Below are 13,189 nucleotides of genomic sequence, written 5' to 3' on the forward strand. Positions count from 1 at the left end.
CAATACCAGGACCCTGGGATCATGACCTGAGCCGAAGGCAGACGCTTAACCGACTGAGCCACCCAGGTGTCCCCTAGGTTGTTTTGGGGTTGGATATATATTGGGTTTTTCTGGACTGGGAAGACCTGTGACTTGCAGTGGGGTGGTGTTGAGGGCTCCTTAACTGACAGCTTAAGATTATGTAACCACTTTCCTACTATGCATGCTCATTTCCATAATGTATCTGAAAAGCCGATAAGGGGGGTTTTAACTGCAAAACAGATGTATGTAAATGGCTGTATAGCTAAAGGTCAAGCTGGGCACACCTTTTGCCTGGACTATGCATGCACCTTTTTAGGGACAGTTTCTCTAGGCTGTTAACATCCTGTTGCAAGGGGAACATAACCCGGTTTTCTTTATCGTAAGGGTGTTTCTTGGTGTGTTCCTTCCACTGCTCATTATCTAGTTTCTTCTTCACACTCCTAAAGCATTGCTCTGATCATGTCACAAGACAACACACCCCTATGCTTACAATGGTAGTGATCGTTTTCTTTCTCAGTACAGTTCACGTGCATGCATAACACACTTCCCTGGGAGTAATGTCTTTGCTTTGGCTACCGTCTTTGAAAATTGGTGCCCTATCTAACTACTAGCTCTAGTTGGTTATTCAGATCCTTCTACAGAGTGGCCCTAGCTTAGTTTTTCAAATTTATCTGTTACTGTTCCTATATACTTAGACCCATAGGTTGGTCATATATATCCACTCTTTCTTGCTTTCCCGTACTCCGTTTTCTTACTTGGTACTTTTAAAACCAACTCCTACTTTTTGGACTCCTTCCTACCTTTCCTACAGACTTCAAGTAAATATTATTGTCTTTTTAAAGTCCTAATCATCCAGTGACCACCATCATGGGTATAAGTTGCATCTCACACCTTTCATATGGTCTTTATACTCTACCTTGTGTGCAATTATTTGTGTACTTGCCTTGTCCCATCTATCAGATTGTGGTTCCTTTTTTGCAGCTTCTCTTTGTGTCATTGGAAAAATAGTATCCATGTAAGCATTGGGTAATTTTGAATCTAATCTGTTGATAAATAAGAATTGTTAAGGAAAAGGCATCATGATGCTGGGAAAGGAGCCCTTCCAGGAGAATAGCTTCTTTAGCCACTTTTATGGAGTCTTTGGACAAATCATATCACTCTAATATCCTTAATTTTAAAATGAGAGAGTTGAACATATATTTTATATCCCTTCTGTTGTATGATTCTATAAATGTTAAAGGAAACTGATTATACATAAACTAGTTAAGGCCTATTTGAGATGTAGTCATTTTTTTTTTTAAGATTTTATTTATTTATTTGAGAGAGAGCGAGTGTGTGAGTAGGAGGAGGAGCAGAGGGAAAGTGAGCCCTGCTGAGCAGAGAGCCACACAAGGGGCTCGGGGCTCAGTCTCCCAACCCTGAGATCATGACCTGAACTGAAATCAAGAGTCGGATGCTTAACCAACTGAACCACCCAGGTGCCCTGAATTGTAGTCAGTTTTAAAAAAAGTTTTTAATTACCTCTAGTACTTAGAAAATTGTATAGCTTCCCTATTCTTACGTATTAATGCTATTATCTACATTAATTGGTCAGCTTAAGCATAGTGAATCACGTTTTAGGGGAGAGGGTGTTATTTCTATTATTTAAAAGGTTGGTAAATGTAGGAGTTGGAAACGAAGTAGAGTTTTTATTCATTTATAATCTGTGGATAATAATTTGAATGAGACATCTGCTCAATATGTGTCTAAGGAACTTATAAAATTTCTTAATCTAAGTAGACCTGTAGTATCCTTGCTTGTTAGAAAATTGTGTCTAATAAATTATAAATTGCTTAATTCTATTCATTGACAGTTGACTGCATTCCTCACTTATTAAAAGGCAAATTGCATAGTGTTTTTAGTAGCAGGAGAATTTAAAGTGGGATGATTCTACACATACTGATTATGACATATCTAAGCTAAATGTGAGATGTCAAAGCGGTGACAGTTACATGAGGGAAAATGTGGTTGGCAAGGTCTTGATTTACTGTTATCACACTTTATTATATCCTTGCCCCCAAATCCTAAGAAGATGTTAGCATTTTTATTCCAAAATCTTCTAAAATTCAGCTTTAAGAAATTACATAATTTATGAGAGCTACATTTCAGATATCTTTAATAATTTTATCTTGTTAATTCTTTACAAAGCTCAACAGAATTGGTATGGTGTAGAACAAAAGGACAAATAATAGTTTGTGTTTTAATACTTTGATTTAAGGCTTATTATCTTTATATCCTGAAAATATTTGACAAATAGTACTTAGTGAGTGTTATATCTAAGTCTGGTAGAAATCAGATATGTTCTTTTTTTTTTTTTACATTTTTTAAAATTTTATTATGTTACGTTAATCACCATATATTACATCATTAGTTTTTGATGTAGTGTTCCATGATATGTTCTTAAAGATTTTTTCCTTTTAGAAGAGATTGTCAGGAAGGCATAATATATTACACATCTGTTTGTTAATCAAAATGTCTAACTGGAATGTATTTTGGGAGTCCATATATAGTTCTTCTCTAACATTAATCTGGTGAGATGTATATACATATATATACATGTGTCATATATTTTTTAAATATAAATAAAGAGTAAAAAATATGTTTTGCTACAGAAACCACTTAGACTTCGGAGTGGCCATGAGAGGTGTTTTCAGGATAAACACAGGGTACTTCTGCTTCCTTCTTGATAAATCCAGGCTATTTAAAAGCTGTCACATTGCCCTGTTGCCATGGATATTGTAATGAGGGAGAAGGAAAAAACTATTCCTAACTTCTTGTCTTATTTCTTAAGATTTGGTTTTGATAATTTTAAATGTTTCATTTTTGAAATGCTAGATTATGCTTTGTGGTGAAGAAAGGAGATTTATAATTTTGACACTGTCTTTCTAGTCAGTGTCTGAGGCCTTCTGTAATCTTCCTCTTCAGTCAAAAACTGAGTGTCTTGTCAGCTCTTAGAATATGGCAGTGTCAAGAAGCCCTAGCAGTGGGCGCGATTTTAGAGCCTCTTTGAAATAGGCTTTGCCCCTCAATTTATTGGTGATGGCATTGGGCTTAAATGTATATCATCATGGAATAAAATGCAATACCTAGATATTTTTAGTTTGTGTTTTTTTAAAAAATACTGAATCTTTCTTTGTTTTAGAGGGCTGTATTAATTTAGAGGATTTTTTTAGAGTTTCTTCCAAATTCTCATAATGGCACTATATAAGCAAAGATTTTTTTATCCCTCAAGTCTATGTTTCTTAGATATTATAATCATCTAAGACTAGGAAAATAAATGCTTTATTTCTGTCATTTTACACAAAGATCTGTAAGAATAATTATAAGTGTAAATGAATTAATTTTTAGTTACTAGAAAATCACTCACAGAAATTGAATAGAAAATTAATATCTTTTTATGTATATTTAAGTTCTGAAAGATTAAATATTATTCTGGCTAGAATTTCAAGATTTCTTGGGGTGCGTGGGTGGCTCAGTCGTTAAGCATCTGCCTTCGGCTCAGGTCATGGTCCCAGGGTCCTGGGATCGAGCCCCGCATCGGGCTCCCTGCTCCGCGGGAAGCCTGCTTCTCCCTCTCCCGCTCCCTCTGCTTGTGTTCCCTCTTTTGCCCTCTCTCTCTGTCAAATAAATAAATAAAATCTTAAAAAAAAAAAGATTTCTTACCTACATAGTTTGTTGCTTTGGTGTATCTGTCCTTGAATTTTCTCTTTAATAGATTTCAAAATAAAAATAATGAGGTTCATTTCTTAAGTTTACACTTATGAACAGTATCATCTGAATTCAATCTTTGTAGCTCTCACTAATGTATTTAAGGTAGTACTTGGATTACTATGAATATATAAAAGAGTGATCTCTAAAATTATCTCTGCCACATATCAGTGTGTTTGTGATACTACCTCAGCAAGATTTGAAGATGAAGAGATATAAGGTAGTTTTTAAAGTGATCGACTCTTTTGCCTTTTTAATTTGTGAGACAACCTATGAAATGCCAACTCTAAGATAATAATTCATGTCGGAATTGTTGAAATCCATCTGGAATAGCCACCTCTTTTTGGAGTAGTTTGTAAGGTTTAGGGCATAGATGTTCTTCACTTACATAGGTTGATCCACTCTAAGGAGCCAAGGAGCAGTCTGTATTCAGAGCAGTGTTTCTCAACCCATGAGGCTGGTAAGAAATATGGGTTATATTATGATCCAGCCTGCATATGCTCGCATGTGTGCACAAATATGCAAAACAATTCATGAATACTTTGTACAGTGCACTGTTTTCTATTTCATTTTTTTTAATGCCAATTCTAATTGTTATCCAAAAATAAGATTTCAAAACTGAGTATTGGGCCATGTCTGCAGTTTGATAAACTATGTTTAGGATATGCCCCTTATTCTTAACTTTAAGTTTTTCTTTACCTTGCACTGCTTATACACATGTTCTATATTATATAGTTTTCTATGGAGATCGTTGATAAACACCTATTTAAACTATGATGCAATTGCAATCTAAAGAAGAAGAGAAACTCTGCGAACCCATATAGATGTGTGACATCTGGAAGGAAAGATATTTTCTAGACTGTTTGCAGTAGTTCTGAGGATGGGAGTCAGGATTTCCAGAGGATCTCTTGTTTGTTTGATTTGGCTTTTTCTTTCCTTTCCAAACAATGGGTAATTTCATACTCAGCAATATTTTAAAAGGTAGTTCTAATTTATTGGGAAAATAACTCATAAACCAGAATTTGAATTTTTAAAAAGAAGTCATTTTGGCCTGAAGATTATTAGAATGCAGAAAGTAAATAGGAAGGAATTCCTTACAGTTTTATTCCATGCTGCTTTTGCAGGGAAGAAGTTTCAGTAAAATATATCAAAGAAAGAATTTTAAATTGGGGGACAGAAAATAAGCTTTAGTCACTCTTTCTCTATTTAGCATATGATATCTGAGCCTCAATTTGCAAAGTGAATGAGTTTGGCCAGATTATTTAAGTTTGTTTTCAACTTTAAGACTTTCTGATTTTAGGTTAAATCAGGGATTAGATTTTTAAGTGCCTTCTAGGCATAAGACACTTATATGGTAAAATTTAGAATATTACAGACAGGGGTATGAATTAAGATCAATGAGGACCTGTTTGAGGAAGCTGCTAGAATCCTGCTCAGATGTTATTTGAAGTTTGCGTGCTTTATGGCCACTTAATCCTCCGATTCTCTTGCAGAGTTGAGTGCTTATACACTCAACACAGATTGTCCAGGAAAGAAGGAAGGATGGAAGTTCTAGCATTTTAAGTATTTAGTTGGAATTGACTCCGTGGTTACTATAAACTGTGCTTTCTTTGAAATTATTTTGCTATAAAAGTAAGTCTTACCTCTATTGGAGGTGAAAAATAGAAGAAAATGTGAAATGGATTATGTTAAACTTCTGAGAATTGTGTATTGTTATAGGCTGATAATTCTGTATTTGAGAAGGTTATTAAAGAATTGATATCCGTGATGGTAGGTTAATTAAATAAATAACAAACAATTTTGAAGGAGATAGTTGTGATTAAAAACAAGTTAAGAGTAGATATATGTTCTTAGAAATTATATATCTGTATAGCTAACAAAAATGTACTCCTACAAACAACTAAGTTATGAACTTTTTAGGTAGTTTAGAAGTTGTAGAAGAAATGATCTTGTAGGAATGGTTTGAGAAATGACTGTGAGTGAATGAATGTTTTATTTTCTCGGTCTAAGAGAGGTAGGCTATATATTTAATGGAATGTTACTCAGCTGTAAGACAGAATGAAATCTTGCCATTTGTGACAACTTGGATGAACCTTGAGGGCATTATGCCAAGAGTAGTAAGTCAGACAGAGAAAGGCAACTGCCATATGATCTCACTTATATGTAGAATCTAAAAAAGAACTCCAAACAAACAAAAACAAATGAAAAAAACAAGTTCATGGATACAGAGAACAGATGGGTGGTTGTCAGAGGCAGGGGTGAGGTGGGCAAATGGGTGAAGGGGATTAAAAGGTACAAACTTACAGTTATAGAATAAATAAGTCCTAGGGGTATAATGTACAGCATGGTAGCTATAGTTAATAATACTGTCTGGTATATTTAAAATTTACTAAGAGTAGGTCTTAAAAGTTTTCACCATTAGAAGAAAAGTTCCGTAATTATGTGGTGATGTTAACTACACTTACTGGGTGGTGATGATTTTACAATGTATACAAATATGGAATCATTATGTCGTGCACGTGAGCTAATATAATATTATATGCCAATTATATCTACGTTAAAAAAGTGAAAAGAGAGGTAGGCTTTCAAGTTGATAGTCCAGTGGATGTGCTTCTTTTCATCCTGTCCTACAGAACATTTCTGTATAAGTGAGAAAGAGAAAGTTTAGAATGTATAACGGTGACTTGGGTTTCTGAGAACTAAAAGAACATTATATTTAAAAATGTAACTGATCGTGTAGACTCAGGAGGAAAACCTATCAGGTAACATTTCATTAGGCTCGTCTTGGTGCACAGGTGTCTCCCATGCCAGCAATATGGATGAGGGGAGTAACAGCATGCTCATGAAGATTCTGAGGCCTCCCCGGCCTCTAGTTAAGAGCACATTAACAGTAGCTAGCAAATAATATGAAATGGAGTTCTTTTAATTTTAAGTGTAATTTCATATAAAGGATTTAAATGATTAAGAACAATTACATTAAGTGTGTATATTTACTATTTTGGGGTCCTGATACGTAAGGTTTGTCATTTCAAGTTCAGCGATCATGCTTACTTGTTTTTTATACAATAATAAATTTTTTGGGCCTCATTACACTATGCTTCATACACTTCATTACGCTATATCAAAATATGCATAATTAATTGGGGCTTAAAAAGCTTGTTCAATTTATTTAAGAAAAATTAATAAAACTGATTATTTCTTTTAAAGCTGCAGAAGAAAGAAGAGCAGCAGTTGGAGCCCAAAAAAAGTACTAGCCCTAAAAAAGCTGCAGAGCCCACTGTTGATCTTTTAGGACTTGGTAAGTAACAAAAAATGTAAGTCACCTTAAGAGTTATACAGTAATTGAAATCTTTACTTGAAATGAATATAATGGCTTTATCATCAGTATGCCAAAAGATACCTGTTAACTGAATTTGAAAATGGTATGATGAGTATGCTCAGTTCCCACAAAAAGGGAAGTCTTTAATAAGAGAGCTAGTTCTGTCAGCACTGTCTCCCCTGAAATACAAGTAATGAGTTCCTTGGGGGAAAGAAGAGATATCAAAGTAATCTTCAGAGGCGTAGTGGACTGACATTTCAACATTTAAAATAAAGAGTAGATTTCTTTTTCTCTTCTCTCCCTCCTTCCCTCTTACCCCCACTTCTCTTTATTTATTTTTGTTGGGGGGATTCCCTTAGCAAAATAATTATGGGGTAGCCTTATTGTAATATGTGCTGGTTTAAAACAAAATTTAATTTTGGTTGACTGAAGCAATGTGCTTTACACCTAGATCTAGTGGCTAAATTCATTTATTTGATCACAATAAGAAGTGCTCATTTTAATTTAATGTCGTATTTATTCTTATGGCTGACAGATATATGTTGTCTGCCTGGTAAGTACACAGGCTTCCATTCAAGGAATGTTTATATGTGCTTTTCTACAAATACTGTCAGCTCTTTTTAGATCTTTCTTCTCTTCCTACAAAAATAGCTTTAAATAAATGGTTATTTTTAGTAATATCTGAGCCTTCAGCAGTAATTAATGTAAACATTTTTTTTAGTTTGGAGAAGGATTAACAAAGGAAAAAATGAAAGATACTTGAAGTTGAACTTCATATACTGCTTTTCTAAAAATTGATCTTTGTTCTTATTGAGTATATATTGTTTTCTGTTTTAAGAATTATAGTTGAGTGCTTTATTCATTTCTTAGGAAACTGGTATATCACGGAAATATATCCCTGTAGGTAAAAATTTTCTGTGGTGGTGAAAATAAGTAGTATATATAACTGTAATTTTGAAAGTACAGCTTTAGTCCAGGGGCTCTGAAATAATTACGTTGAATTCTAGTGCATATAGTTTCTGTATTTTCTTTTCTGTAAATGAGAGAAAAGAAAAAAAAGACTTACTACTAAAATCTTACTAAAACTATATGAATGTTTGTCTTCACTGTACCATTTCCTTTCCAGTCTAAGTGTCTGGTTTATTACTTTATAACTTAGAAATGTAAAATACAAACTAGACCTGACTCTTATCATACAGATTCATTCATTGATTTAACAAATACCGATTAAGTGTCTACCATGCTTTCAGGCACCATTGTAGGCACTAGGGAGATAGCTATGAATGGAAACAGATAGAAATATCTGACCTTTTGGAGCTTTCATTCTATCTGAGGAAACAGTAAATAACACTTAAGTAAGGTATATTATGGGTCATATATGGTAAGTGCTACAGATAAAGTAAAAATGAGTAGTTGTAATTTTAAATACGGTGGCCAGTGCATGGAAGGTGCTCACAGAGTATTGCTGGAGCAAAGACCTGATGAAGTTGTGGATGTCTGGATGTGTGGGGCAAGAACATTCTAACCAGAGAGAATAGCAAGTGCAGACGCTGTGCAGTAGCCGCTTACTTGATGTGTGCAAGAACCAGCAAGGATGACTGTGTAGCCAGAGTGGAATGATCTCTGGGGACAGTCGTGACAGAGGAGGGGAGTGTGTGGCTTTTCCTCTGAGTGTCCTGGAAATACATTGGAGAGATTTGAACAAAAATGTCCATGAACTGACTTTCATTTTTAAAGAATTACTGTAGCTACTATGTTAAGAATAAATTATATAGCAGGGCAAGGCTGGAAGCAGGGAGACCAATAAGGAAACTGTTAGAATAATACAGGTGAGAGATGACGGTGGCTTGGAGTCAGTGGTGACGTTGGAAGTTAAAAGAAGTTATCAGGTTCTGGGTATGTTTAGAAGTTGGAGCCAATAGGATTTGCTGACCAACTGAAGTTATAAAATGTTTATCTTTGGGAATGAACCTGTAGAACAGGCAAATCTGCTGATTTAAGACAAGAAAAGTTGCTATAACAATGTCTTGACTAGCCAGTGTGATCTAGTAGACAAATGGGGTGGCTGGCCTTAAATACTCAACTCTTACTGCAGAGTTGTGTTGTAATAACCACCAGCGCTCAGCAGCTCACATCAGGACCGTTTCTTGTTTCTGCTCTCAAGTCTGTGGGTCAACTAGGGCATCTCTGCTAGAACTTCATTTGATTTGTTTCCTGCCAACTGTTGCACTGTCACATATCGTGTCTCTGTTTTTCAAGATCCTGTAAGTGTTTCCCTGTCCTCTGCCACCTACCGTCAAAGCCGGTACCACAGATTTTAGGATTTGGTGATGACGGCACCCCTCTTGTGGCAAGACTTTCTGTGATAGTGCCCATGCCCCCTAGCAAACAACCCCCAAATCTCCTTGGCATGTATCAGTTAACATTTCTTTCTCTCACTCATGGTCTGTGTAGTACCTGTTCTTATCCGTTTAATATCTGATACGTTCTCTATCAGCTCTCTTTCTGACAGTGGGAGAGCTTCAGGGAACCGTTTCTTTAGGGGAGAACCAAGGTCGATATAGGACAGGAAGGTGAAGAGGATATTTGAAGAACATAAGGATATATAGGGGATTTTGCTGGTGACTGTCAGTTTTAGATCATATACTGGAAGAGTTCCAAAGGGGGCAGGGACAGGAGCTAAGGTCAGAAAGAGGGATATCTTGCTGATGAAGTTTTAGCAGCAGGGATTGGGGGTATCTTACCCAGAGTATGTACAACTCTTCACTCTTACTGATCATAAATTCTTTTTAAAAATCTTTTCAGGCTTTTTTTTTTTTTTTAAAGCTCTGTGAAGCATTACCTTTAATGAGTTTGTGAAGGTCTAGGAGACCACAGAGAATCAGAGGTCCCTTCCAGCTCAAAACAAACAGTGATCCTAAATCAGAATTGATTATTGGTATCTACTTTGGGCCGCAAACTGTTTTTCTTTTGCCCAAGGTAAGCATACCACTCTCCCCTAAGGGGACTCTGGTTTTCCCCTGTAAATTGAAACATGGTACGGGGTAGGGAGCAGGTGCCCTGAAGTATGATTTATGGTCATGCAGAGATGACAGTATATCCCCATGTGAATGAGACTGGAACAGGCATTAACATAAAGCATTTGCAGAAAATACAGAGAAAACCCTCACCATTAGTTTAGTCACACGACCACAGAGGGGCCATGAATCCTAAAGTTTACTGTTTGTATTTGGGATCACTTTTAATCTCATAATAGGGTAATCATTAAGATCATATTTCAGTAATTTGATCTTCCCTTTAAATGGCACTTTGGTGAGTCCATGGTCTTTTTTTCAACCTACTGACTCAAGCTAAACCTATTTTCTTCAGCTCACCTTTCCTGATCTACTCCCTATCCCAAGGTCAAACATAAAATGCTCTGGATATGCTTTTTAGCAAGACTCAGCAAGATTTTTATGAAAAGGACCGAATACTTCGGCTTTGTAAGGTACATGGTTTCTGCAACTACTTAACTCTCCCATTGTAATATGCAAGTAGCTATATGCACATACACAAGCAATTGAGCATGGCTGTGTTCCAGAAATATTTAAAAATAGGCAGTGGATTATAGTTTGCTGACCTCTGCCTTTTGTTCCCGATTGTACCTGCAAGAACTGCTTCATATATAGGTATTAATTAGAGTCCGAAGCCTGTACAAATACAACTTATTCAGTGTTTTGCTCTCTAATACCAGAAGTGGGGTCAGATACTTGGTTATTACCTGCCCTCTAATCTTGGAAATAACCTAATGTCTTAGGGTTCCTCTTCAGTAAGGGCCAGACCGAAAATCCCTGAATCAGACTCCAGACTCAGATACATCTTGACTTGAATGTGTACCTGTTATGTTAGAAGAGAATTGAAATCAGTTTCTAGGGCATGTTGGGGTGGTGTTCTTCATGGTCCCTACCTGTGTAGTTATTCTAGCACCGGGCATTATGCTGTTATGCTAGTCTCCAATTTTTGTTGATTGTTTCTTAGTTTTTACATGATAAAAACTGACAGCTTAGCAATTGGTTAGGATAATCCTCCCAGACTAATACTTTCATCCAGTAGTGCTTTTTTCTTTTTCTTTTCTTTTCTTTTTTTTTTTTTTGTAGAAAACCCCATCTGAGAATGCTTCAGGGCTGAGCAAATGCTCTAAGCATAAGGCTTGAGAAGAATCATAAATTGCTGGTGTTAAACGTGACCTTACAGGTTGCAGTTCAATATGCCACCGAAGGTAGAAAGCTCTCCTGTGGGGTTTCTGTCTGCGGTCGTCCGTTCACTGCACGCACAGAGCAGCGCACCCTGGCTCCTTGCCAGGAGGCTTTGACAGGCAGTCCTGTCAGGCACAGAGGTGACTGGGGTGGACCGCAGAAGGTGTCTGAGAGGATCGGATCCTCAGTGCTCCAGAAGGCATCTTGCAAAGGATGGATATGATCTTGAAAATCTAGCTCAGGGTGTATTCAACTGCTTAAATAAAATCATTCTTATGCTTACTCACTTTAATCTAGGGAAATTTCTGCCTAAACATTTCTTAAGTTCTACTTTAAATTATTTTAAATACCAAACTCTATAGAGGAGTAGGTAGAGGTTCCTTCAGTTTTTTCTTAATTCAAAAGCTCAAAGGACATACAGCTTTGGGCAAGTTTTCAAGTTTTCTCATTCATGTTTGTGTTTCAGGAAATAAAAGCTTTAACTTACCACGATGGCCGAGTTCAAATGCATTGACAATGCTAGTTAAATGCAGTTAACAGTATATAACCTACTTAATTTTCTAGTAACATACATTCCAGTTTTACATGATGAGAGAGATGAATTTTTATTCATGTTTTATTTTAGAGAATATATTACTCTTTTTTTTCTCTAAGTTTTTTTGTTTTTAGAAGATTTTTTTGGACAGAAACAAGCTAAAGGATAAAACCCCCACAGAAAGCATTCTACGTACTTTTATTTCTTTTTTAAAGATTATTTATTTATTTATTTGACAGAGAGAGACAACACAAGCAGGGGGAGTGGGAGAGGGAGAAGCAGGCTTCCCACCGAGCAGGGAGCCCGATGTGGGGCTCGATCCCAGGACCCTGGGATCCTGACCTGAGCCGAAGGCAGACGCTTAACGACTGAGCCACCTAGGTGCCCCTTTCCGATACAGTTTTAAACCTAATGGAAACTTGCATTGCTTCTGCTCAGAAGAGTGTGTTCAGTGAACTATTGTAAACTATTATATTACCCTATCAAAAAGGAGGAATTGGTTTTATTTTTGTGTAACCACACCTGTGGAGGAAAGAAAATGCAGGTAGATGAATATATTGCTGTAAGAGAGCTGGCAATAGGCAGATCCTTGCAAGTGGTCCTGAGTCCATGCTGGGGAGAAGTGAAGGGTAAATCACCTGAGGCTGGTGAACTATCATTATTTCCATTTTACAAATGAAGAAACTGAGGCACAGAGAGGTTAAATTGCCCCAAATCACCTAGCTAGTAGATTACAAAGCTAGGCCCATGTTCTTAACTATTACACTATGTTGAAGCTGTGACACAAAATAAAACTCTAGGACTGCTGGGTGACCTTGTGCCGCACAAAACAGACATTGGCTCCATTTGTCAAATTGATAGCTGGTGGCATTGTGTCATAAGAACAGCACTGAATTTAGAGGCAGTAACCTATAGTTTGTGTGGGCTCTAGTGTTTTCATCTGGGAAATGGAAATAAGAACCCCTCTGTGGTTGATGGCCAAATCTAAATGAATAAATAAATGTGAGGCATACAGCATAGTAACTTGCATGCAGGGCTGTGCTGAGACTGTAGCCTGAATATCGGGTCAGAGGGGATGAGTAGGAAATAGCTCAGGCCTTTGAAGGGATGTGCAGAAGAGGGAGTCAAATTATGCTCTATAACCTCCAGACCGTTGTCACACAGTATGGTCTTTGGCTGATGGAGGATTTGTTGCTCCCTTAAAAGCACTGAGGAAATCGGGTGGCCTCAGAGAAATCTAGTCTGTCACCGTGTTTTAAACGTTTAGAAAGAAATCTGTTTTATACGATTCGGTTTTATATTTATGTATTTCTTGTCTTCTGAGGCTATAAA

The 13,189-nt window shown here is 36.6% G+C and overlaps 1 protein-coding gene across 3 annotated transcripts in view; it reads left to right on the forward strand.

Annotated features, from left to right (window-relative positions):
* Positions 1-13,189, forward strand: part of SMAP1 (small ArfGAP 1) — a 162,200-nt gene that overhangs the window by 129,554 nt on the left and 19,457 nt on the right. For all 3 annotated transcript variants that reach the window (XM_045867072.3, XM_054505422.2, XM_064597754.1), the window contains one exon: positions 6,976-7,066. In XM_045867072.3, coding sequence (XP_045723028.1) covers positions 6,976-7,066 — 91 coding nt within the window. The remainder of the gene's footprint in view (positions 1-6,975; positions 7,067-13,189) is intronic.

This window comes from Mirounga angustirostris, unplaced genomic scaffold, assembly GCF_029215605.1.
Source record: "Mirounga angustirostris isolate CCGP_5_RB_7025 unplaced genomic scaffold, mMirAng1.0.hap1 SCAF_8, whole genome shotgun sequence".
Lineage (NCBI taxonomy): Eukaryota > Metazoa > Chordata > Mammalia > Carnivora > Phocidae > Mirounga > Mirounga angustirostris.